We start from the raw sequence: 26,371 nt of genomic DNA on the forward strand, positions 1-26,371 counted from the left end.
TGGCTTAGAGTAGAGTTGCACAGGGTAGAGTGGAGTGGCACAGAGTAGAGTAGAGTCGGGTGTTGTAGAAGAGAATGGCATACAGTAACACAGAGTGGCGTGAAGTAGAATGGAGTGGCACAGAGTGGAGTAGCGGAGTGGCACGGAGTATTTCAGAAGGGGGTTAAGTAACTTAAACAAGAAGCCAAGCTTAAAATCAACGCAAAGTTATGAGGCATAAAGAGGATGAATGGTTGTAAGACAAGGAAAATAGGTGTGCAGCAGCAAGCATTATAAAGGTATAAATGTGTTGTTAATGTGGAGAAGTGTTGCTCAATGATTAGAGCGGCAGACCCTGATGCAGAGGTCTGGCCCGGACCAGGGTTCAATTCCCGCCTTGGCGGGTCTTGGGCTCAATTTCCCCAGAACAGATCATTCTCGCCTCGGTGCCTATTCTAATCATGGGTCCCACTCTGCAACTCTGGGCAATAGCTTGCTTAATCTCCGTAACAGCCCCAACAGCGCTAGGATGCCTGGCTTCACCTTGGGGGTGCCCAGGAGTCGGCACTTCACAGGGAAAGGCCAGGAAGGGTTCCACAGCGGTATGTGTACAGCGCCTTGAGACCCCTTCGGGGGTGATACGTGCTCTATAAGCACTACTACATTTACATATATACATTATAACGACATAATCCAACCAACATAAAATTTTATTTTATTTTAGTTGTACGAGTAATTCAAAAGGTGCAGGCAGAGATAAACAATGTACAAAAATGCATTTGAAAGCAGAATAAATAGAGAAAGCAGCACAAGAACAAGAAACAGAGGAAGTGTCCTGAAACTTGTATATGTACAGTGTCAAGTAATATAAAAATATTTTCAAAAAGATGTATATAAAAAGACAAGCCACCCAGGACTGGTTTCACCCTGGTTTTGGGCTCATCACCCGGGTACAGCTTGGTTCCAGTGACACAGTAAGTTAAAGAACAATGGGTTGGAGTGCTACCTCGGGTGGTTAGGTTTATTACAAGCAGCCTCCCATCACCTTTTGTGTGTTTAATGTACCGCCCTAAGTGGCATGAATACACCCAGACACGAATTCCAAGCTCACTGTGTCACTGAGACCAAGCTGTACCCACCTGATGAGCTCTTAAGTAGGGCAAAGGTCCTTGGTTGCTTGTGTTAGAGTTAAAAGAGGACCTAGCTTGGCAGTTCGGGCTGGACTGTTCCTATGAGGAGCAGGGTCAAGACTGATTTGCATATGGTTGGATCTAAACTGAGGTGGCATGGTGAGCAAAAGAACAATGGGTTGGAGTGATACCACGTGCTACGACCAGTGGTTAGACTTATTGCAAGCAGACTCCCATCACCTTTGTGTGTTTCATGTATCGTCCTAAGTGGCATGGGTAGGCCCAGACGTGGGTCTCTTGCTCACTTTGCCACTGTAACCAAGTTGTACACAGATGATCAGCCTATACTAGGGTGAAAGTGGTCCTGGAATGCTTGTTTTCCAGTTTAGGGAGGACCTGGCCTGTAAGTTTTGGCTGGACTGTTCCCATGAGGAGTAGAGTCAAGACTGATTTGCGTATGGCTGGGCCCAAACTGAGGTGGCATGGTGAGCATAAGAACTATAAGCTGGAGTGCTACTCGGAGCTATTGCCAGTGGTTAGACTTATTGGAAGCAGCCTTCCATCACCTTTTGTATGTTGCGGTTTAATGTATGGCACTATATAGTACAGTTGGTATGACAATATAATAACGTATCTTATGTGGTGTGTGTTACTGCAGCTTTTCTGTTTACTAGCACATAAATAAGGTATCACAATTACCTGCCACAATGACAATTTACTGGGACAAAGAAAGGGTTAATTCCAACTGCTGTGATTCGAACTTATGATCTTCAAATTGCAGATCCCAGCAGCGAGGGCATCACCCACTAAGACTAGTACATGAGTTTTTCCTAGTGCGTTCTTGTTTGCTCGGCAGATATGTGCAGTGCTACAGAAAATGCCGTAAAGAAATAATAAATAAAAGGGTTGGGCTTGTTTTATCTCATAACATAGAACACATGTGGCTTGTTCCACCAAAACACTACCGGCCTTTCGGGTATTCTGCGTACTTGGATATCTGTGGTTTTGCCTGCCGAGGTGTGTTGGCCACTAACTAAAATAAATGCAATAATATACTTAAAAGCATTTGTGAGGTGTTGTAACTGCTAATAATAAAGAACAACAAAACTTCGGCCCAACTATGGAATCGAAACTAGCCTTGGCAAAAATGCTCAAACCAGCCCGCACCCTTCGTTTCCTCGTGCTCTTTCTCTCTTTCCATCTATCCACTCTCTGCTCCCTCTCTGATGGCTTTCTCTCTACCTACCTCCTGCCTATGTCCCTTTCTTTCTGTTTCTCCTGAAGCCTCCCAGTTCCAGCTGCAGTTAACCTCCGAGAGCTGTGGGACGGCAGGGCCGGACTGGGAACCGAATGCAGTCCTGGCAATTATTTTGGCCCAGCAGGGGGTGGGGTGGGGTGGATGTGCAAGAATGAAGCACTGCTGCTTTTGTTACTGGGGGCCGATATTGCAGCACCGCACCCCTCCCCCTCAGTAACAAAACCAGCATCCACTGCTGCAAAATGTGCCCCCCACTCTTTCAGCCAACCAGGAAAATGCGGCTGCCCGTGACCCCCGCAGTGGTCCACCTAAAAGGGCGCCCCTTTAGTGCCATTTGGGCACAAACGCCACCCCTACGGCCAGTCCGGCTCTGGGGGACAGAAACAGAGGCACCAGGAGCAGCTCTTGGCTTTAAACAAGCCTTCAAGGGCTGACGGCAACCGTGGAAATGCCCAGTGGAATAAAAGGCCTGGGTTCGAGTCTCGGTAACAACGCTAAACAAAAAAATCCTGTAATTCTGGGCAAATCACTTAATCTCCCCGTGCCAAACAAAAAATGAATGTGTGTCCTCATGTAACATAACTGGTGCTACGTAAAGCGCTCTGATACCTGATTCGGTTCGGGTCTAGTTCGCGCTATATAAAACTCTAAAAAAAAAAAAGAAAAAATAAAGGGATATACGTAAGAGATCGAGGTCAAATGCCATGGGTCACAGGGCCCTTGCACGATACAACATTGTGCGTACCACACTGCTTTTCTCTCATCAGACTAGAAACCACTTCTATCGAGGCGATACGATCGAAACCGAGAACACAAATAAATCCGTAAAAGTGGGAAGGCTAAATATTTCCCAACTGACTCTATCATGGTTGATGTGATCTCCAGTCCGTCCCCAGCCCTGATCTTCTTGGCCTCATCCTCCATAAGGAGATGTCAGTTGCGGAACTCAATCTTCTTGTGATCATGAAGAACATTCATTCAGATGGAAATTGTCCCTTTCTTCTGGTCCTCCTAAAACACTGCTTCTGAACACTGTGCATTACTAAGGACCCCTTTGAAATCCTTATCTTGAGCTAATGGTTGCCGGCGCATTCCACTGCCGCACTTTTTTGGGAACTGGCACTTACTTTTCCTCATCAAACCTTGACCCAAAAGAGAGAAAAACTCTGAAAAAGTGAGAAAGCAAGGTCAAAAAAGAACCTTTAAGTATGATATAAATGGGCTGCAAGTGTATGTAGATGGAAGAAAGAGACATGAGGTGGAACCAACACAAAGTTGCCTTGGTATATGCCATTCCCGGCATGCCATTACCGGCAGATGATTTCAGCTTGGAGACACTTAATTTACAAATTAAGTAGTGCCTCTTTTCCCACTCTCCCAAACAGTTTCATAGCTCTACTTACGCAGAGGGTGGTGTCGGCAGATGGTACTCGTTGTCCTTCTCGCCTGTGAGCCAATATGTGGTCTCCAATCCTTTCCCCTGAAACCAAAGTATTTTAGACAGTAAGCACTGGCAGTGTAATAAAACTTAATAAAAATCACTACAAACCCACTGTATTATTTTCTTCGGTTAAGATGTTATGTTATGTTATGTTATGTTATACAGGGGTTTTATATAGCGTGCGGCTACTCGAAAGAGTGTCCCGACGCTTTGAATTGCACACTAATCTCATAACACAACAGGGAAAGTAAATAAAAACAGAGATGTCTGATTGAGTAGCCAATTGGGATACAGTACTCTACCATTAAAGTGCTATATTTCAGTCGATGTCTTCTATTTGTGCATTGTGTGTACGGATGGCCTTTCCCATGTTTGTAATCTTAAGGTATGCCCTTATCCAGCAAGATTTGTACTCCTAACCGGTCATTATGTCCCTAGCATATTATCTGTAGGAAGGTCTCGCTTAAATAAAGTGGAGCTTGTAGTTAAGTTTTCCCTTTCCCTTCTGCAACTCTCTCTTTTAGTTATGTGCATAACCTTTTCCTGAATGACATCATCTTTAGTATATTTCTCTAAATTTTCGATGGCTGTTTCTGCAGATAGGATAACCTTCTCTAGGAAATCTACTTGTAGGCAGTTCAAATTACCAAGGCTGTCATTTATAGATCATCCTCACATTTCTTAGGCAAATTTCCTTTTTGTAGGGCTTCTACTGTTTGTATCCTGAAAGTAGGTCTCTTATCCCTCCAATGTGTTACTTGTAGACAGGTCTCCCCTCTCTCTTATATGCGCTACCTTTAGGAAGAAACCCACTGTCAAGCAGTGTGGCCCGTATATGGTTATGTCCTGTATCACGTGTGATATTTGTATTTAGCTATGCTCACACGCAGGCATGATAGCTGTTGATAGATCATTATTTCTCGCAGGCTTGTTTTCTGTCTGTAAGGATCTTCTATTCAGTGTGTGCTTATGGAAAATTAGACAGTTCAGTCTCGGTGGGATTTCTTCACATTGTTTTTTTTCTTTCAACAGTGTAACTTTAGGTAGGCCTCGCCTCACTTGAGTAGGCTGCCTTGTGGTAAGTCTTTCTTCTCCCAGGTTTCTTATCTGTAGGTACATTCTTCCATCTTTCAGTTGTCTTCCCTACAGGTAGATGCCTACTCTCTCTAGTGTGTTGCTGTAGGTTGTATTGCTACTTAAAGTATATTCCCTACTTGTAGGCATCACATGTTTCAAACTTAGTACCCTGAGGTAGGTTTTCTTTATCTAAAATGTGCTGCCTTTAGGTATGTTGCCATATGGAGGTTTTCCCTGTGTTTGGCCTGCAGGTAGGTATCTTCTCCCTCAAGTGTGCTATGACCAGTAGCTAGGTATCTCTTCGCTAAAAGTGCTGACTTCAAGATGCTGTTTTGCTTATTGTGGTGTGTTATATATAGGTAGTATGAAGGTAGCTTTCCCCTCTTTCAAGTGTGTTGTCCATGGGCTGGTCTTTCCTTATGTAGGTATATCATGAGCAGTAGATATCACCTTTCTTTGATGAACCAGCCTTCCTTTAGTTTTGTAGGCTAGGTGTAGAGGACTTACTTTTCAGGTGTGTCTCCCTTCTCTCCAAAAGGTTAAAGGACGTTTCAAGGATATATAAAAAATAGCTGTAAACAACTAAACACTGACAGTCTTCGTATGTGTAATCATGGCAGTAAAGAATTATTGTATGGTGTTTAATTGTTGTGTATTACTTGCGCTCTCCGTTCTCTCAGGTATGTTATCTGTAGGTTGCATTCTCTTATCTCAGGTGTGCCACCTGTAGGTTGATAACAAGCCAGTGGGAAACCCAATATACCCTTGGAGGCTTGGGCGAAGAAACTAATAACAAGTGATAATGCCTACAAGGGATTTCATAACAATTCCTCATCCGTCAGACCATCTTCAGGAAATATAGGTAAATGTTAAAAGGAGTCCCCTGTATAAATATAATGTATAACATTACTTGAATAGTCTTATTACATCTTTGGGTTAAGGTTAAACTGTGCACTTTTGGTAGAACTTAGTTACTGCTATTACCTTTTATTTTACACAGGCTATCTTTTCTTTCTTCTTAAAGAAATGTTGGTCATAACAGACCATTCAAGTTATTTTATACATTATGTTCATACAGGGGACTCCTTTTAACATTTACCTATATGTCCTGAAGATGGTCTGATGGATGATTCTGCCACAACAGACCGAAACGTCGACTGTTATGTCTATTTCCTTAGCATTTATTGCTTCTGAGAAATGTATCTATTGTTTTAGAATCATTTTCCCTTGACATATTCATTTGGAATAGATGTGTACACTCATGATTTGTAGGTTCTTTCATGCTTCCTACATCATGATGTTTTATTGTTTCTGAATGTACCCTATACATTTTTGTTCACATTAAAATTGTGTATTTTTGAAAAAAAGATATACCTGTGTTTCTTAAAGTTTCTAGTTGAATATTCATGATATGAATAATTTCATTGATGTTTAGATTCATTCAAGGCTGAGTTACCAATTGGAGTGCAAAACCTAAATTACGAGTTGAATCAAATCAGATTAAGATCAGTAAATGAAATCCCTCGTAGGCATTATCGCTTATTATTACCTGTAGGTTGGGCTTTCTGTGCTTGGCTGTGTTAATGATAGGTCATCCTCCCTTCTCCCTGGTGTATTACCTATAAGGCAGTACCTCCTCTGACAGTTGTATTAGTTGTCATGATTCAACCATCCTTATGGTGTACTACCAGTGGTGAGGTATATTTATTCTTAGTTGGTTTGCCTGTAGATAGACAAAACCTTCTATCAAGCCAACCCCAAATTGCAATGATTTTCTTGACCACGTACTGTGCACTTAGCAAGAACCTTATACCTAAAGCTAGGATATAAAAATTACAGATCAAGAGCCATACTGCAAACTGGGGGGGCAAGGAAGACCGTTCTTGCACTTTATGCACTATACACACTTTAGGGTTTATAGATAATACAGAAAACATAGCACATATACTGTTCTTCTGTCCGGCATTCGATAGGGCAAGGAGGAAATGGATCCCACCATTATGTAATTCAATGGGATGCAGAAATCCCCAAGAGGCACTTAGGGTATTGATAACTAGCACCTTACCACTTGTTATATTTGCTCTATCTAGATATCTGTTTATAGTCGGATTAATAAGGAAGACAGTGGGGTTAAACCTGTGACGCGCTAAAGATAAGATATCTATGACCGCGGAACCCACTCTGGATTGTATAAATAGCCAGATACTTATTCCTTTTAAAGTATTACCAGAATTTTAATGAACCTTTTTTGGGGTGGTATCAATGGAATGTTATGGTGACCAGTTTATACTGCCATACATTGATCGAAATTATTTTATTGGGAACTTCTGACTCTTTTAACTGAAATCATGTAATATATGGCTGGATGCATTTTAGATTATTTTATGAACAATTGTATTATTATGTAATCTTTTATGGCCTTTGGCCGAAAAAAAATATTTAAAGAAAGAACCTCTCTAAGGTTTTACACCGGTATGTAGGCATATTGCCTATGATGTTTTTTACCTATCAGTAGATCTACCTTCTCTCAGATGTGCTACCTGTGAATGTTTCTACCGTGTCTGTGGGGTGCAACTTGAGGGTAGGTAAGTCTCCCACTCCTTGTGCACATAGCTTGTGAGTACATATCTCCTATTTATTTTGTACCTACCACAGGAAATTCTCACCCCTCTCATTTGTGCTCTACCTATTAGAAATGATATGTGTAGAGAAGTCTCTGCTCTGTGTTACCTTCAGGTAGGTCTCTCCTCTCAACTCATACTGAAACTGGCATTCTGTCCTCTGCAATATGTCAATGGCTGACTTGCTGACATGGATTCGTAGAGCTGAGAATGAAAGAAAGAGTGGCACACACTTAAAACAGGTTGATGTTCTGTTGTCTTTTCAGTCACCCATTACCCATTGCCCACTCAGGCTGTGCTACACAAATAGTCCTTTTGCACTCAGACAAAGAAAGATTGGCGAAAACATCAAGGTTGGGCAGAAGAGCCAGAGGAGATGAGCCATGTGTCTGGAGTGATAAGACACTTTAATCTTGGTCTTCTGCGATTAACTTTTTTTTTACCCAAATTTTGTCAACACACTCACACAAAGTGATGGGACTGAGTGTGCCCCGGGCTCCCACTGGTTCCCTACTCCGGGGCAAAACAGTGATAAAACTGCTAAACTAGAAGGAGCCATGAGGGAAATAGTTTACTGCAGTAGCACTGCAAAGGCGAGGAAGGCTGGGGAAGCAGTGAGAGACCCCATGATAAGACCAAGGAGGTCCTGTGACATCAATGGACTGGTTGGGGTATAGCGACTAGTTGAACCACTTTGATGTGAAATCTCTGATGGCTAGGGCTACAATGGTGGGATGATGTAGGGGCAAGCATGGAGATGACAGCGATCTGCCTTTTGGTATTCTCTCTCCCCACGCCTCTCCCCTCCAAGATTTTCTGGTGAAGATGGACCACTCCTGAGGCACCTGTATTCAGAGTATAGGGCCCCTGGCATGCCTGATGCAGGAGTGGAGCTTAGTGTTCAAGCAAGCCCTGATGCTGCAGCACAAGAGTCTGATGGCGTGTGAAGTGCAGTGGATGCAGAGGCTACCACGGCCCCCAACCTTGTTTGAAAACAACTGGTAGCATTGGCAAGCTTTAAGTAGTATAATTAATTATTAACCAGTAATGTTATGTTATCTTTGACACAAATAACATCACAGGAAGTGACACCACATGAAGTGTCGCAACAGAAAAGGATATCAACAAAATGGGTAAACTATGTCCAAAGCAAATGCAAAATAGATACAACTTCAAAAACACATATATAAGTTACATTGCCAAAAAGCGCACTGGGTGGATAACCACGACAAAGTGAAAACATCTAAAGGATGAGGCAAGGTATAAGTTCTTCATTAGATAATGTCTTGATGACTTATCAGAAATATTATCAGTCTTAGTCCAACGTGTCACAGTTATTACTCATGGGGTGAACCCACCTCAGGACAAAAAGAAAAAACTGAAGTATGATACCATCACTGGTGTTATAACCTAGCTAGCATCCCAGTATTCCTTGTGACACGTCCAAGACACCCAAACAGCAGGACAGTCAAGTGACAGCGGGTTGATCATAATGACTGACAAGGACAAATAGGAGTAAGAGCAATGAAGATTACCAGTAAGTAATCAAGATATTCCCCGTAAGTCCACTGCCCTTGTCATTTCTCATGAGAAATACAAAAGCCACATTCCATCATTTAGGCCCCAATAGATAATGCAGAAAAGCCAGAAATACTGCACCACCCAGCAAATTTATTAGTGACATGCATGCAGAAGACAGGATGAAACTCAACATTTCCATAACAAAAGCTAATCTTTCAGCACTATTCCTTGACGCAATGGTACACAAAGCTATGAGAACATGTCCAAGTAGCTGCACAACAAATCTAAGGTAAAGGATCACCCTTTACGTGCACCCACAAAGCAAGCGAAACCCTACTAGTTCTACCCTCAGTATACTCAGGAAGAGCCATCTCTGCCAGGGAATAAGCCAGCACAATGGTAGCTCGAATCCAGCAGCTTATCATTCAATCAATCAGGGTTGGTAAAGCGCAGCTACTCACCAGCGAGGGTCTCAAGACGCTGGAGTGGGTGGTAGGGGGGCGGCTCTGTTGAGTGCTCGGGTCATCCGAAGAGCCAGGTTTTGATGTCATTCCTGAACTGGTGTAGTGAGTTGGATCTAATATGCTATGAATGTACTGTGGGAATGCAAAGTGGCTGCCCTTACAGAGCAGTGTCACGGATCGCATTGCATTAGGCACTCAAATTAGATGAACTCTGGAGCGATTGACGCTTCTTTAGTTTGGGGGCCTGGACTATTGAAGCTTGAACTTTTCTCCTGAAGCAGTCCTGTGAGACTGGAACGAAACGCGTAGGCTTTGCCTTTGATGTATCATGTCTTTTGTACAAAAATATGAAGATATATGAATAAAAAGAATAAGGACGTGAACAGCATTCATTTTTATGAGAACAGAATTGTTATGCTGTCTCATGTGCAGAAGATATGTCTAATATGTGTGCAAGATACATGTCTTAGATATGTAGGACTCTTTGAAGTCAGATGCTAATACTACAGGTTACTGTGCTTCCCTATCCTTGCAGTTGTCCACTTTGTTAACTCCGGGTTTTGTAATGGTTAACCCGAAGAGTGAGCACTGTTTAAGTATTTGGACAAATAGTGTGCAGGCTACTTTAGGCCACAACCGTTCTTGCTGCTTTATATTGTGAAATACTTCCCCCTACCAGAGTGGGTAAAATAAGACGGAAAGAAGAGGCTCATTGTTTGGAGCCTGTAGAAGGCGTTTCTGCTTGGACCGATTGGTGCTCATCTATTCCCTTCGATTGACAGCTTTGGTGCTGCTGGAAAGATCTTTGCTGCTTCTGTTGGTGGTGTTCTTTAAACCACTGAGGGGTCTGAACCCTCTGTGCATAGAAACACTTTTCATAAAGCTTGTAAGGCTGCTTTCAAGGCACCTTACATTTCTCCAGACCAACTGTCTTCAAGGTCTCCATTTCGGTCTTCATACAAGCCATTTCATCACCTTAATGCCTCCCAAACAGAGAGGAAGGAAGGTTGAGTATTCTCTGTTGAGATTCTTGCTTGAGCACCGTGAGATGAGGCTATGTCATCTGAGTGCCAAAACGTGACAGTAGCCATGGGTTGCCAGCAAAGATGAATCAACAGCAGCGCCAATCACTTGGTTAGAGACCATCATGCCTTTCTTCATGATTTCAATTAAGTCCTCCTTGCGGTCTCTTGGGAGGACTTCTACAAAATGCTGCAGGGAGTCCCATAGGGATCTGTCATACCTGCCTAGCGGGCAGATGCACTCGCTGCTTTCATGGTTGCGGCAGCTGTGCCACATACCTTGCATCCTATTTAATCCTGTTTCCTGCTTATTTTCTATGGTGGAACCGTGGATGAAAGCGTAGTAAAATTAATTTTCTTTGCAGCCAAGATAACAATTGAATCATGAGAAGGATCTGACCGCAGGAATAACCGGTCCTTCTCCGGAGGTTTATATTTTTTCTGAAGCCTAGACAGAGCTGCTTTGGCTGCAGCTGGCGTAAGGAAAAGGTTCCATGGCTGGTCCTAAGTAAACAGGAATTAAAGGTAGAAGGGGTCTTGATGCTGCACATTGGTGAAAAATCTCAAATATAACTGATGTAGCCGTTGATGGACCAGAGAATGAAATATTCAATTGTGTAGCTCCTCCTACAAGCACCTCCTGATTTTATCAACTGGTGAGACCCTTGGCTGGGGAGAATCAGTCAGTTATGGTGAGTATATTCCATTGTTAGAAGAAGAGGTGGAATGAAATGACCTCCATCCGGATCGTAACCTAGTTCTAGATCTGGACCTAGGATGATATTTTCGTTTGCACCTAGAGGACCGTCTCAATGAGGAGTGCCAAAAACAATGACAACGCTATGTGGAAGTCACTCTTGGTTGCAATCTATGAGAAATCTGGACTCAGGTGACCTTGATCGCTGAAGGGAAGCTGGAGGCCTTCCCGGTGAAGGAGCTCCTAAAGGTCCTGTCTGTCTGAGGAAGAGGTGGAGGTAAAGTAGGTGGTACAAGCACTGAAGGGGCTGGCGGAGGTGGTGGAGAAGGCTGCGGAAAGTATGGAATAGGGACCTTCGAGATGGGGAGTATGTCCTGGAATATTCTGAGTCAGAAGTTGATGGCAACCTTCTTGATCTCGATCTCCTGACCATTCTGCAGGTCTGGTATGCCTCACCCTCAACAGGCTTCTCGATGTTGATTTCCCTATATGTCTTGAAATCGAAAGATTTTTCGACGTTGTGGAATCTATTGACGTAGACCTCTGGTGTCTTAACACTCAATTTCGTTTCCTTCTCAATGTCAACCTTGCTCTCAAGGGTGAGCAACTAGGCACCGTACTCTGTCTCCACATCAATGTAATCGACCTGGAACTACATTGATTTTGAGGATTTCTTCTCTTATTGGATCTCCCTCTCCTGGAGTCCCCTGAGAAAGATGCAGAGCCCTGGTAGTGGATTAACTCTCTCCCCGCTCACATGACATCCCACAGTCAAACTGAGCCTACAGCTGTCTGTGTCTCTCTTCAGCTCCATTAAGGCAAATCTTCTCTCTGTCCCTCAGAGTTAACATGGAAAAGGTCTTGCAATGCTGACATCTATCAGGGATGTGACTGTCAGGAAGGCACATAAAACCCACATCATGAGGATTTGATTTGGCCATCTTTCTGCCACAGGCAGGACTTTTGTCAAATAAAGATGGCACTTTATTTGACTAGAAAAAATAAATTTCTTTCAGAAAATGGCAGACAAACCCTGGAAATGTTGAAAACCGTCATGTGAAGGTGTTGACAAAATGTCCTTAGTGACACTTTTGAAGACATAAGCCAAAAAAGGGTGAGCTTAGTGCTCCAAGATCGTGAGGTAACTGCCAACTACTGTGTATGATGGAATATTGGTGGGCTGTGAGCCCTGAAAGGCACAGAGTCACTTTTATTATCTGCAGAGTTGCAGCCTATAGGTTTACGTTGCCTTCTTCCTTCTTCCCCATTTTACTTTAAAAAAGGTTTGTGAATGATATTTATAAGGACAAATTACAAATCTCCTGATCATTTTCCTGTTTTTTAATCATTTATTACCCTTTTTAAATACAAATTAAAGCAATTCGCCAATATAGCGTAATTTATAGGCTGCAAAACGTTTTACTAAATTATGTTCTTATCCTGGAACTTACTGAAGAAAGGCTAACATCTACATTGAAGAATATATATTGTACGGAAGTGCTCCAGGTTACCTGCATGTGGTAGGACTGTTCATTGCTTATGATTATCAATGGAGATCCTCTGAGAACTATTATTCTTATACACAGTAGTATCTTGTGCACATTTCAGAAACAGATAGGTCCTTATGTAATGCAACTGGTGCTCACGTAAAGCGCTGTGATACCGGATACCTTTGGGTCAAGTTTACGCTATATAAAACTCCGGGGGAAAAAAAACATAGGTTTCCTACATAGCCATTTTTCATTGATTGGATTTTACCATATGAAGTACTGCATGGCCGGAACACAATGAAAAATCATTAGAAACTGTAGATGAGAAGAAAGAAGTTCATCCTTACCAAGGGGAACAGAAAGAAGTTCATCCCCCTCAGGACTGCCCCAGGCTTCAAGAAATGTCTCAACTGTTGCCCATTAAGCCCAAACAGTGGACACAAAAAGAGTCCTATCAATCTCCTCCCAAAGCAATTGCAGGATAGAAGGGAAATAACTACTGAAGAAAGAGAATTAGCTGAATGTCAAAGCTGAAAAGAACCTTTATGGTCGTAGCAAGGTGCTTTAGGAACCCTCGGCTTTGTAACCCTAACCTTCTCAATCTCCAAATCAAGAGGCAGAAGCGCCCCATCTCAAGGCGAGAGCATACAGAGCCACGGACTGAAAGAGAGGAAATTATGATTGAAGAGCCCAAGAGAGGACAAATAAATTGATATCACTGCTTCCTCCTCAATCCATAACAGCAATTAACGAATCTGGGGAAAGGTTGAAAGGCATAAAGAAAGCAATTTGTCCAAGATGTGATCAGATCATCCAGTCTGAAGCCTTGAGAGCAGGAAAGCTGTTACAAAATCTAAAAAGATCTACATTCTACAGAGATGCAAATAGGTTCACAGAAGGCCTCACAAAGCTGTAATAGATTACCTTGAACATGGCTGGATAGTGCTTAATTTTGGGATGATGTGAGGAACCTGCTCAGTGTGTCCATCATGATGTTATCCAGAACCCTAATATGGGAAGTTGTCAAAGACCAATGATGAAGTTTCACGCAAGACCATCATTGCAGGGCACTCCCCCCATTGGCGGGTTGATATAAGCTTTAGTCACAACCCTGTCCATCATTAGCAGTACTTGGAGGCCACTTAGGTAGACCAGAAAATGACAGCAATCTAAAAGAACAGGTCCAATGCGCCTGAGTTGAGATGCTCTCTGATGCTGCCCCCATCCAAGGAAATGGGATCCAGCTATCAGTGAAGCTCCAAAAGAGGGGGACACTAGTGGGCCCAAGGGATGGTAAAAGCACGTGCAGCCTTCTGACCAGCCACTTGTAACCACAGGCAAACCTGAGTCGTCAGACTAGTCTCAGTCTCTCTGCTTGAGGTGCAGGAAGGAATACCATCTCCATGTCAGTTTGGAAGTCACCCACAATGAAATGTCTGTCCTGGGAAGACACCAGCTGACTCTTCGATAGGGTGAGGAGAAAGCTGTGCTGAGCTAAAGAAGATCGTAGGATGTTCATACCACTCACGGCCTCCTCCATAGAAGAACATGCAGCAGCTAATTGTCCAAATAGGGCAACAGGGGCTAAATTGGTTGATGAAGATTAGACACAGTGAGTGCTAACACCTTTGTGAACATGTGTGAGGCAGATCAGAGTCCAAAAGGACAAGTCCCAGAATCAATACTGTTGACCCAGTAGAAATGTCTGATGGCATTCTGCTAATCGAACATTAACATAACCATCCATGAGATGAAAAGTCACCATGTTAGCTCCCTCTGACATCAGAGGAGTAATCTGTTGCAGGGTCTCCATTTTAATTGGGACTTTCCTTTGCTCAATGATCAACAGAAATTCTGCAGCCACCTTGCCCATCAGGAAATCAGCCCAACTCTTGCATTAATGGTTAACTTTAAGCTTCCCTTTGAACATGTACAGTGCTCTGCTACCTTTTGGCTACGTTCACGCTACTTATGCCTACTATCCCTCCTGGGTATAGGCCATCAACAACGATTCTCCAGCCATAGCTGTACTGTGCTTTTCTTTCAATATGACTCCAGGTGTAACCCATTTCTTTGCAGTCAGCCTCCAGGACTCTGCACCAGTTATTTCTTGGCCTTCCTCTTTTTCTTTTCCCTTGAGGGTTTCAGGTCAGGGCTTGCTTTGTGGTGTTTGATGCAGGCTTACAGAGCGTGTGACTTATCTAGCTGGAGCATCTTTTCATGATTTCTTCATGAGCAGGGAGTTGGAAAGTCTGCTGCCATAGGTTGTTGGTGCTGATGGTATTTGGGCAGCAAATCTGGAGGATATTACTCAGACAGATCTTTATGAAGGTCTGTACTTTGTTGGTGCTGGTCACTAACGTCCTCCAAGTTTTTGCTCCATACAGAAGAGCTGATTTTATTATGTTTTGGTGTTAAAAAGCCTGACTACTGATGAAACTAATGGTGCTGGGCATCGATACAGCCATCGAGCACAACAAACGGGAACTCAAAGAAATTGAAGAATTGGAACAACTCATTCTTTATGACTCCACCTTCCCGGATGCAAAAAAACCTCCTGGACAAAGTCAATGCCACAATCACCACCTTTGGTACATTTGAGTTGAATAAAAAAGCAAACTGAAATCCAAAAGGACATTAAATTTTACAAGGTTGAACAAACATATCCATATCTCAACGAGGACTTTTACAACACGTCATACGTCCCACCTAGACCAAAGAGCTGGGGCAGATTCAGAAATAATCAAAGGATCACCTTCTCGGATTCCTCGAATACATCAGCAGAAGAATCTGATCCGGGTGAAGGTTCCAGCTCCACTAGACCAGCATCCAGACCACCACCATTGCTTCAGCAAGGTTTTTTTAGGACGGGCCGCGGACACGGCCAACCAGAACCCGCCAATACCAGCCCCAATTTGCAGGCGAGAGGCAGACTCGCAATCACTTCTACCAATGGGGACCCCAACAGTAATTGGTAATATGCATAACCCTACAGCAACCGTGAAACCCACTCCGGACATGACTCATCCGGATTTAATACCAATTTTCAACCTATCGGATCATACCCTGACTACTGATGAAACTAATATTCTTGCCAGGGGTCTGAGCTTTGTACCCACCGAACGGACCAACCATTTGGAATTACAATCTAGTGTACTGAAGTTCTTCAGGAGAATAAGACTGAGACAATTTTTCTCTAATGAACCCGATTCTGAAGAACCAACCATCCTATCCTGAGATTCCATCCGCTATCCTCCTTCAACCCCCCTTCTTCTGCAATGCCTCCTGAAATTTTGGCATTTGAACGCCTAGTTTTTCGTGATATCGCTGAACTACAATCACACTACCAATATATACCCTACAACATCCCCCTTTCCAAGAAACAGGCGCTACTCGGACTCAAAAACAACATAGACATCATTATAAAGCCTGCGGACAAGGGTGGTGGAATTGTGGTGATGAAAGCAGACAAATATGATGAGGAAATTAAACGCCAACTGAACAACGGAGAACACTACCGTGCCCTCCACAAGGACCCCCTCCAAGACATCAGACAGAAAATACTTACCATCACACAGGAAGCAGAATCAAGAGACATTATCACGCATAAAGAATTTCTATATCTCAACAACCCACACCCCCGCAAGCCCGTACAGTATGTCCTCCCAAAGATCCACAAGGACCTTACCAACCCATCCGGACACCCCATCGTCTCAGGGTGTGGCTCTATCCTAGAGCCCATTGGCAAATACCTGGATGCCATACTAAAGGAATTTGTGCCCATCACGGACACATTCATCCGCGACATGACGGACCTCGTCAACACCATAGAAGACAAACCCTATGACATCGAAATGGACTTCATGGCTGGGTTGGATATCGAGTCCCTTTATACTAATATCCCCTTCGATGAGGGACTTCTAGTTATCAAATCACTCCTCCTACAAAGACCCATGCCCATTAAAATACCCACGGACTTCATCATGGACCTCTTAAGATTGCTCTACAAAACAACTATTTCCTTTACCGTGAAACTTTCTACCTACAGATTAAAGGAGTGTCTATGGACGCATGTTTTGCCCCAAATTTCGCCATCCTCTTTGTGCACCACCTACAGAAAAGACTCATCCTGCACATAAACCACCCCTTCTTCAACAACATCAACTTGTGGCGGCGCTATATAGATGAGATCCTTCTGATCTGGAATGGGACAGAAGACGCTCTCACGTCCTTTATGGATTGGCTCAACCACTCCCAGGAACACCTACGCTTCACGTGCGATTGTCGAATGAATGACTTACACTTTCTAGACGTGGTTACCCACGCTGAAGATGGAAAGTTGGGAACCTGTCTCATTCGCAAACCTACCTAAAGGAACACCTCCTTCAGTATACCAGCTACCACCCACGAGCACTGAGGGATGGCCTGCCATATAGCCAATTTCTTCGAATCCGGAGAAATTGTAAATGGCGTAAAGTCTACTTTCGAGAAGCTGAAGTGTTGGCAAAAAAACTGTGTGCAAGAGGATACCCCAATAGACTAGTATCCAGAGCCCGTAAAAGAGCTTGGTACTGTCACAGAGACCACCTACTTACCCCTCAGACCAAGCAATCATTAAAGAGAATACCATTTGAATCCAAATTCAGCCCCAACAGCAACCAGGTGGCTAAGATTATCAGGAGGAATTGGTCCATCATGCGACCATGAGAACCATTCAAAGAGGAACCCCTGTTCTCCTACCAACGCGGAGATAACATAGCCACCATCTAGTGCATGCTATCACCTGGCCCGAAAAAACTAAAGACAAACACACCATCACTGCGGCCTGGGGTCTTTCTCCGGTAGTGGAACATTTCAAGTGTCAAAATTGCTCTGTGTGTGAACTTACGCACAATACCAAAACATTCACCTACAAGGACAGAACTTACACACTAAAGAGTCACACCAACTGCAGGTCTACCAGCGTGATTTATGCTATTCGCTGCCCCTGCGCGTTGTTGTACATCGGGCAGACTACCCAAACCATCAAAAACAGAATCATCCATCATAAAAGCCGGATCAACAGTAAAGTCCTTACGGCACCCCTGGTCACACATTTCTTAGAGAAAAATCATGTCGACATGGACATCACGTGGTAGGTGATCGAACAGATCTCCCTCCCCCCAAGAGGCGGTGATATCAGATCCCTTCTCAACAGATGTGAGTGTAAATGGATGACATTCTGTGACTCAGTCAACCATGGACTTAACACTATTGATGAATGGATCAACACCATCTCCATCTAAGTCCACTTCTGCCCTGCTCTCTACGCCACTTCATGGCTTTTCCCAGGAACCCTGACCCGAGTTTAACTATGGATCCCGCCTCTCTCCCTCCTCCCGTCTCCTTCCTTCCTTCTTTTCCCCTTCACCTCCTCAGACTTCTCGTATGTCCTATTACTATCCTCTCTCTCCTCCTGTTACCCTGTTCTAGAACTACTCTACCCAACTATTAGTTTTCTCCTAGTTTCTAACAATTAATTGTTGCCATTTGTACATATGTCTAATTGTTTGTTCATGCTCGCTCTCTCTCTTTCTGTTGCCCTAAACTCTCGAATTGTTCTACCAATTTACTGTCTCATGTTCAGTCTCTAAGGTCTAATTGCTGTCATTTGTATATATGACCAATGCTGCCATATCTCATGTAACATGTCCAAAACCGCGTGTCAATTGTCTGCAGGTCTATTAATTTGTTTTTCCATGCAGTGACATTGTACCTCCTCCACACCTGACTACCGAACCAGATGGTTGCTTACACATGAGCTCTATCCGCTGCTATATATTACTTCCAATGTTTGAAACTACCTGTGCTTGTGATTTTCACTTTGTCAATCCTTACCAACATTGGGATGTTCATGTAATTGTGCTCTCCCTTCGTTGGTCTCAGACCGGACCTCCCTCCTTCTATTAGAGGTCTACCTGCGCGATGCCTCGCTATCCCCTCCCGGTTCCTCTGGGCTGCCCGTGTCCAACGTGGCCTCGTTTGTTACCATAGCTGCACTCCGCCGCCCCACCACCTCCACACCGCCCACTTTACCCTCCACACCGCCCACTTCTCCTTCGCTGCCCAATCCCAGCGCGACCTCGATTGGCTCCCCCACCCACGACCAAACCGACTTCAGCCTTTTAGCTCTTCGCCCAATACGCGTCTCCTAGGAAACGCCAGCCGCAATCGAGCATTCAGCCGATTACACGCAGAGGAGAGGTAGGTTCCTGGCTCCCGCCGTTGATGTAACCTAATCTCGACCATCTATGCCCAGTTCCTTACGACGCCTCTCCCTACAGATTTACTCCCCTGAGATCGATCACTTCGGGATCGACTTCCTCCAAGTGCCGGACCGCGATCATCCTCTACCGGCCTGCCACAACGGGTAAGTTCACACGGAGCTTCCTCCGCTTGTCCCCGACCCATGGTTGTCACCCCCTGTCTCATTGGCCTTTCCCCGCTTTCCCGCAGCAGGATCGGCCTTTGAGATACTCACCGGCTGGTCCACAGCGAACCTCCTCTGCCATTGGACTCCACAGCGGACCATTGTTACCACCGGTAAGACCTTGTCCTACTACCCCCGCGCTTTCTCCTGCCCCATCCAGCCACACACTATGTTCCACATGTCCCTCTCTCTCCCCGGACCGTCACTGCCCATAGTCCCCTTGAATTTGGTTGCTTTAACTTGCGATCCGCCATTCCACGCGTCTGCTCCCACGGCGACTCATTCCTCCACGCCTCCCAGTCGCTCCACTCACAGCCCTACCCGACTTTCGCACTCTACCTCCGCCTCGCCTCACGATACCCCTGCAACCCGCCTCACCTTGCCTGCCAAAACAATCGGTTGTATGTCACCACCCAACCGCCGTACCAGCGACTCCCCACACTAACCGACTTGCTTATTGCTTATTCACATCCCCTCCTCACCCCCCCATCCCACCTTCCGCCTACCAACCGCAGCTGCCCAAGAGCCTTTTTCTGCTCCATTCCAATCCATAGAGTAGCCATTCCCTCCCTCACTTGCCCCCAGCTACAACTGAGTTTTACGCCCCCTATCCCCGCGGTCTGCTCCGATTCATCATCACGCCCCTACCGGTTGCCCACCATCCTCATTCTCACCCTCTTCTACCCCTCTTGCGCAGCACTGTCTTCAACCCATCCTTGTCCTGAAGATGATCCTGAGTTGTATGGATCGAAACGCTGTCGACACACCAGCGCAATCATAGGCGCTTCTTCACAAAGTGGTTCATGGACAATGAAATAGAATTGTGATATAATCGGACCTGCTCAATCTATCAGAACCACACTGTGATAACTACTCACTGTATATATCTCTACACTAGTAACGTTGCGCCGTTCACGCTGCTCACACTGTCACCAGAGCTGCTACCTTGGTTTTCACTCACAAACCACGAGCACCTTGTGCCACTTGGGTTAATCCAATTACTTTCATTTGTGTACTACAGTGCTGTTTTAACTATATTATCCACCTTGTTTCCTTACCAATTTACCTTAAATTGTTCCTATAAATGATGCCAAGAGCACATACTATAACTACATAGATGCTCCTTGTTTTTCCTTGTGGATAATGTTGCTTGCATATCCTTAATATTTGCCTCTGAATGATATCAGTTGTGATATCTGTTGTTTATATTACTTCTGACCCCAATCCCAACACGGTTGATGGGTTACGCTCCTGTTGTTTGTTACATGATCTTGGTTTGCATCGTTAGGTCCTTCGAACTCCAGAACTTCTTTAGCTGAATGAAGGCAGTCTGTGCTTTGCTGATTCTTTCCTTGACATTGGCGTCTGTGCCGGCCTGCTTGTCTATGACACTACCCAGAAAGGTGACGGCCAGTGGATTGCCTGCAAGAGTGACTGCAGTTGTGCTAGCTGTGTTAACCTTTAAGATCTTGGTTTTTCCTCTGTGGATGTTGAGGCGAAGCTGTGCTGACATTCCTGCCACATTGTTTTTCTTCTCTTGCATCTGGAGATAGAAAGGGGAGAGTAGGGCCAGGTCATCGAGCTGAGTCCAAGGTACCCCTGGATCCCATTTCTTCTCCTTGCTGTGTAAGTTTTCATGAACCAGTCTATAGCCAGTGGAAGAGAAAAGGTAAGAGAAAACAACCCTGGCAGACTCCGGCCCTCACTTGGAAGGCTTCTGTGAGTTGTCGTCCATGGACTATCTTCATACCATCGTGATGAAGGAGTTTCCAAAGGGCCTCTCTGTCCACGCTGTTGAATGTCTTCTCATAGTCAATGAAGTTGGCATAAAGGAGGGAGTTCCATTCCATTGAATACTCAATGATGATGTGCAGTGTTGCAATGTGTTTTGAAAGTAACAGGACCCCTGTAAACAAGATAGACTTGCCAATAACAAGGAAGACTTCAATTGAAGAAAAAAGCCTCTTCAAGGCGAAAAAAATACAAGCGTGGGCAAGAAAATCTAGTACCGGAATGATGTAATAGCTTCTAAATGGAGAAACATATGCGGAGATGCATATACTGATATTATCAAATTATTTATTCAACATTGTTATGTATAGAAAGCATTTTTCTAAATATAAAATATTGTACGATCACAGCTAGTATTCATTAGAACTAGCAAGTCATAATTTAAGGATTAGGTTCCATCCTGTGAAAATCCTTTCTTCATTATCATCCTAGTTTTCTGTTTTAGTGGAACCATCAATCTACAGTTTATACTGTGATGGAACTCTGATGAAGGCGCTGCATTAGTGTATCAATATACCGCCAATTGTTTGATTATAGTCAGTCCTCTTTAGTGTGCATTATACACAGAATAATGTTGTCCAATCAAATGATGTGACTTCATTGATAAGAAAAAGAACTAAATAATATTTAGATTGGATTGATGTATCAACCATGTATTCACTGCAAACTTGTGACAACTGTCAAAATCTTTTTAAACATTTCAGCACATATGTAATGTTTTTTATAAAATTGTTTATATTTAAAAAATAAATTCTATCCCAAACAATATGTTGAATAAATAATTTGATAATATCACTATATCTATCATTGTATATGTTTCTCCATTTAGAAGCTATTACATCATTCCGGTACTAGATTTTCTTGCCCACGCTTGTATTTTTGTCGTCTTGCCGAGGCTTATATCTTCATTTGCAGTGTTTCAATGTGGTCTGTGCAGGAGCTATCTTTTATAATAATATTTATTAAATTTTTTTTTTTCAAACCAACTTACAGCAGTATATTAGTCACAATTGTATACATGTTTTTGTACATTTAAATTTGTATTTTTATGCCCACTTGGTGGGGGGGGTGTATGATCATACCTGATGCAACAGTCGAATAAAAACATCATTGATTCATCACAGGATTTGTCAACATATTTGCGTATCAGAGCTGTATCAAATCATAATATAAAAAAACATATTACAACATAACTAGTGTGCCTGTCCTATTATTACTATACATGTGATACCTCTAGATGTACAGCTTATTAATAATGCAATCTGTGAGACATTTGCTCCGATATTAACTTCAATGATGGAGGAGACGGAGGGGGGGCGGGTTACCCAGTTTAGGTACCGCTCAATAACTAGGTGCAACTGGACCTGGTCTAGGGTGTGAGCCAGCTGAGTCCGAGTGCTGCATGCGCGCATACATAGCTTAGCGCCTCCCTCAAGAACGAACCTGAGTGTGTGCGGAGTGTCCAAGATGTATCCACAGGCTGTGGTGTTGGTGCCACTGGTATGCTATGGGTTAGCATGTGTTTTGCTAAGACTGGATTCTATGGTAGTTAAATAATGTTGCCAATCCACGGCTTGTGCCTTAGACATAGACCATGGAGCTTGGGATGCCAGTGTCTCATGTTCGGCCCCCAGGGCCCGAGGGAGGGCCACCAATCAAACCTTGGTGGAGGGGCCTGCTGGGGATTTCCAGGCCATAGAGAGTGCGTGCTTGGCTAGGACCAGTGCTGGGTCTAGGAATGTGTTGAAATTCTTGCGACGTGCATAACGTTTTGTAATGCCAAGCAGATAGTGCACACCCTGGTCTGGGATTGGTTGCTGCTGTTAATATGTCTGAAACTTTCCCCCAGTATTTGTGCAGGATCTATCTTGTTGCAGGGATTGTGCACAAACACAGAACTATACGTAGGATTATGGGACCTTAGTGTATTGGGACTGAGTCATCCTACCACCTTAGTACTCATGAGTCCAGGACAGACTAGCTATAGTGTCTCACTTGCTCTCCTACTCACGCACAGAGAAACAAGTGATTAAACACCCCAGAACACAGCTCTCCCACAGTAGCGGTCGGTGGTGGGAGTGCTGCCGGGTTGTGATGTGGGGCGGGGGAGATGCAGGGTGGGGGGTAGTAAACTACGGAAGACGGCCAAATACAGGTAAGTAAATATATAAATAAATAAAATGAATTTTGTTGCACGCACTGCATCGCCAAATGCAATGCAGTGCACGCAACGAAATTCGTTTTATTTATTTATATGTTTACTTATCTGTATTTGGCACGTCACCACCCAGCAGGACTCCCACCACCGACTGCTACTGCACTCCCGACTCTCTCAGGAATAGCGGTTGCAAGACACACGCTTTAGCTAACACTCTTGTACTTGTCTACAATAAGATCTGACAGAGAAACAAACAAGTATAAAATATTTATTTTAAAAACGTGCTTTAATATGCAGTAAACATGCAGTAAACATGTCACAATAAGCCTCTCCACTGTCTTTGAATGGATGAAATCTAAGCACCTCAAGTGCAACGCCAAAAAACGCAGATCATGCTGCTTGGGAAATTTAACATATTCATGCCCAAACTGTGGTGGCCAACTGACGCATCACCTCCTCCAAACACAGTAGATACTGTAAAGAACCTGGGGATTAGATTTGACTCTTAGTTCTTCATCCAGCAAGTGCTCTCGGTGGCCGGCACCTGCTTGCACATGATAAAAAATCTAAAAAAATGTTTTGATCTTTTCCAGCTACTGTTCTTAAGACAGTCGCAGTGGCCTTAATCTTGTCTCGCCTGGACTACTGTAACAGTCTTTATGCAGGAGCAAAGAAAATAACTCTGACAAAGCAACAGATAGTCCAAAACGCAGCGGCCCGACTGGTACTGAAACTGACAAGGGGGTCCTCAGAGGCAATCCAAACCCTCTATTGGCTGCCAATACACAAAAGTATCCTCTTTAAGATCATAGTAATCACCTTTAGAATGGTCAGGTTAACTATACCCAAATACCTCGGAACTTGAATTAAACCTTATGTAACCCAACGTCCTCTGAGATCCTCATCTGAAAACTTCCTAGCACTTCCCCGCTTTCACCTGACGTCCAGAGGGGGAAATTCAATGGCTGTCCTTGGAACAAAAGCTTGGAATTGCATGCCCACCCATTTGAGACTTATGCAGTCCCATGTTCAAGAAACTGTTGAAAACCTGGATTTTCGCAGCCCCAGATAACCTGGTATTATCTCTTATCTGACGTTTTCCTGTTTTAGACTACTCTCCTCCATGCCTCATTTCACCCGTTTTCAGCTCTATGATGCTCCTTGGAGTGAAAGCTGCGCTATATAAATGATTTCATTAATTCATTCAATAAGCAGGAAAATGCATAACACAAATACGGTCAGCATAGCAAGTAGTCTGTAAATCCTGAAAGGAGCTGTCATTATGAGAAGACAGTGTAGTCTATTCTCCCTCCCCTTTTATGGAAGCAGAATGACTATATATTAGAAGATCTCTGGGCATCATCTGCAGACCCCATACCTCAGTCTATAGACTGCAGATCTACATCATAGGCGCCGTCTTGCTCTTTTCCCTGGAAAGGTCCCTCTCCAAAGTACGTATTCCCAAACAACAGCTGCATCCATATGTTTTGACTAGGTGCTAGGGCGGCCTGAACAGAACAGAATAAGAAGAGCCATTGCTGATCGACCTTGCTCACAATGTTCAGACTAAATCTCAGGAACCTGCAGTGTGAGAACACAGTGGTACGTTCTCATGTGAAAATGGCGAAAGAGACATTTGCAAAATAAACTTGTGTAGTAACGTGCACAAAGCAGCAGGCAGTCTGCAGCATGCAAATACTAACTTAGAGAAGACGACAATGTCCCCACCGGTCATGTGACAAGTTTTCTGGAATCCAGCTTGCTGGCCTCACAACTGAACTTCAACTTATTCCTTCAATCTGTTCAGGATGACTCTGTTAAATACTTTGCTTGGGATTGGTAGAAGAGTTATCCCTCGTTAGTTTGTGGGGTTACCCAGTCTGATGGCACATTTTCATCATGCCAGATCCTTCCAAACATAGAGTAGAACATGCCTACATATATTTCAGTTTCTGCCTTCAGGTCCTCTGCTGGAATATTGTCAGTTCCTGCTGTCTTCCCATTTCTCAGATGTTTGATGGCTTGCCGTGTTTCTTCCTTGGTTGGTCTGCTGCAGGTTATTGACAAGTCCTTGTCAGCTAGCTGTATGTCTGGTGAAAACTGTGGCACAGGCTGGTTCAGCAGTTCTTCAAAGTGCTCCACCTATGTTCTTTGTTGGCCTTCGTTACCCATGATTGTCTTCCCAGCTTTGTCTTTAACAGGTCATTCTGGCTTCCTATATCTGCCAGCGAGCTTTTCTTGTTATGTCTTAGAGTTCTTTCAATTTTCCATGGTTTTCTTCTTCCTGTGCTTCTGTTGCAAGACCATCGATGAATCTTCTCTTCTCTGCTCTTAAGCTTTTCTTTGCTTCCTTGTTTGTTTTTGTGTATTCGCCATGAGCTTTCGCTTTTTATGCTATTGTTCAGCTGGTGTTGACTGCAGCTTTCTTTTTGTTTATCTCTAGGATTTGGTGGAGAGTTTTGGTGGAGATCCATTCTTTATGCTGGTGTTTCTTGGGACCCAGTACTTCCTGGCAGGTTGATGTCACTGTTACTTTGATATTCTCCCTCTGACTTTCTACTGGATCTCTTTTGTCCTCTAGTTCTTGCAGGACTTGAACCTGATTACTGTAGGTGACTGAGTATTCACTCCCATTTTTATGCATCTTTGAGGAAGGTGGTGTAACATCGCTGGCATTGATTTGCCAGTTCCATCCATTATTTCGTCAGTTTTAGCTTTAGCCTGACAACTACAAGGTGATTGTCTGATGCCAGCCCTGCTCCTCTTATCACTCTTGCATCCTGCAGGTACCTCTGGAACTTCGTTGCAATGCAGACATGCTGATCTGATGTCTCTGTTGAATGGTCTGGGGACACCCACATTGCCTTGCACATTCTTTTGTGTGGGAATACACTACTGCCTATCAGCAGACTGTTCAGGGTACAGAGATCCGCAAGCCCTTGACCACTCTCATTCATGTTGCCAGGCCATGGCTTCTTTGTGTTCTTGCTTCCAATCTTGGCATTGAGGTCCCCCATTCGTATGGTAATGTCTCTTTCAGGGCATTTCTATAGGATGGACTGAAGTTCACTCTATAAAATACCATGGACATGCATTCACACATGCATACAGTGAAGTAAACCTTTATCATATGCTCCTTTAAAGAGACAGATACCACTGCCTACTTTAGTAGCAAGAACGGATCAATATTTATTTACTTTAGTCGACACTAAGGCCAAGGTGTAGGAATTACTCCTTAACCTGGTGGAATGTA

At 43.8% G+C, this 26,371-nt stretch overlaps 1 protein-coding gene across 1 annotated transcript in view; it reads right to left on the minus strand.

Moving 5' to 3' along the window:
• Nucleotides 1–26,371, minus strand: part of LOC147747989 (guanylyl cyclase C-like) — a 679,125-nt gene that overhangs the window by 25,642 nt on the left and 627,112 nt on the right. The window contains exons 25-26 of the mRNA XM_086957579.1: nucleotides 7,616–7,710; nucleotides 3,771–3,847 (exon numbers count right to left, since the gene is read on the minus strand). Of these exons, the coding sequence (XP_086813705.1) occupies nucleotides 3,771–3,847; nucleotides 7,616–7,710 (172 nt within the window). The remainder of the gene's footprint in view (nucleotides 1–3,770; nucleotides 3,848–7,615; nucleotides 7,711–26,371) is intronic.

This window comes from Lissotriton vulgaris, chromosome 1_1 (genome assembly GCF_964263255.1).
Source record: "Lissotriton vulgaris chromosome 1_1, aLisVul1.2, whole genome shotgun sequence".
In the NCBI taxonomy this organism is placed as follows: Eukaryota; Metazoa; Chordata; class Amphibia; order Caudata; family Salamandridae; genus Lissotriton; species Lissotriton vulgaris.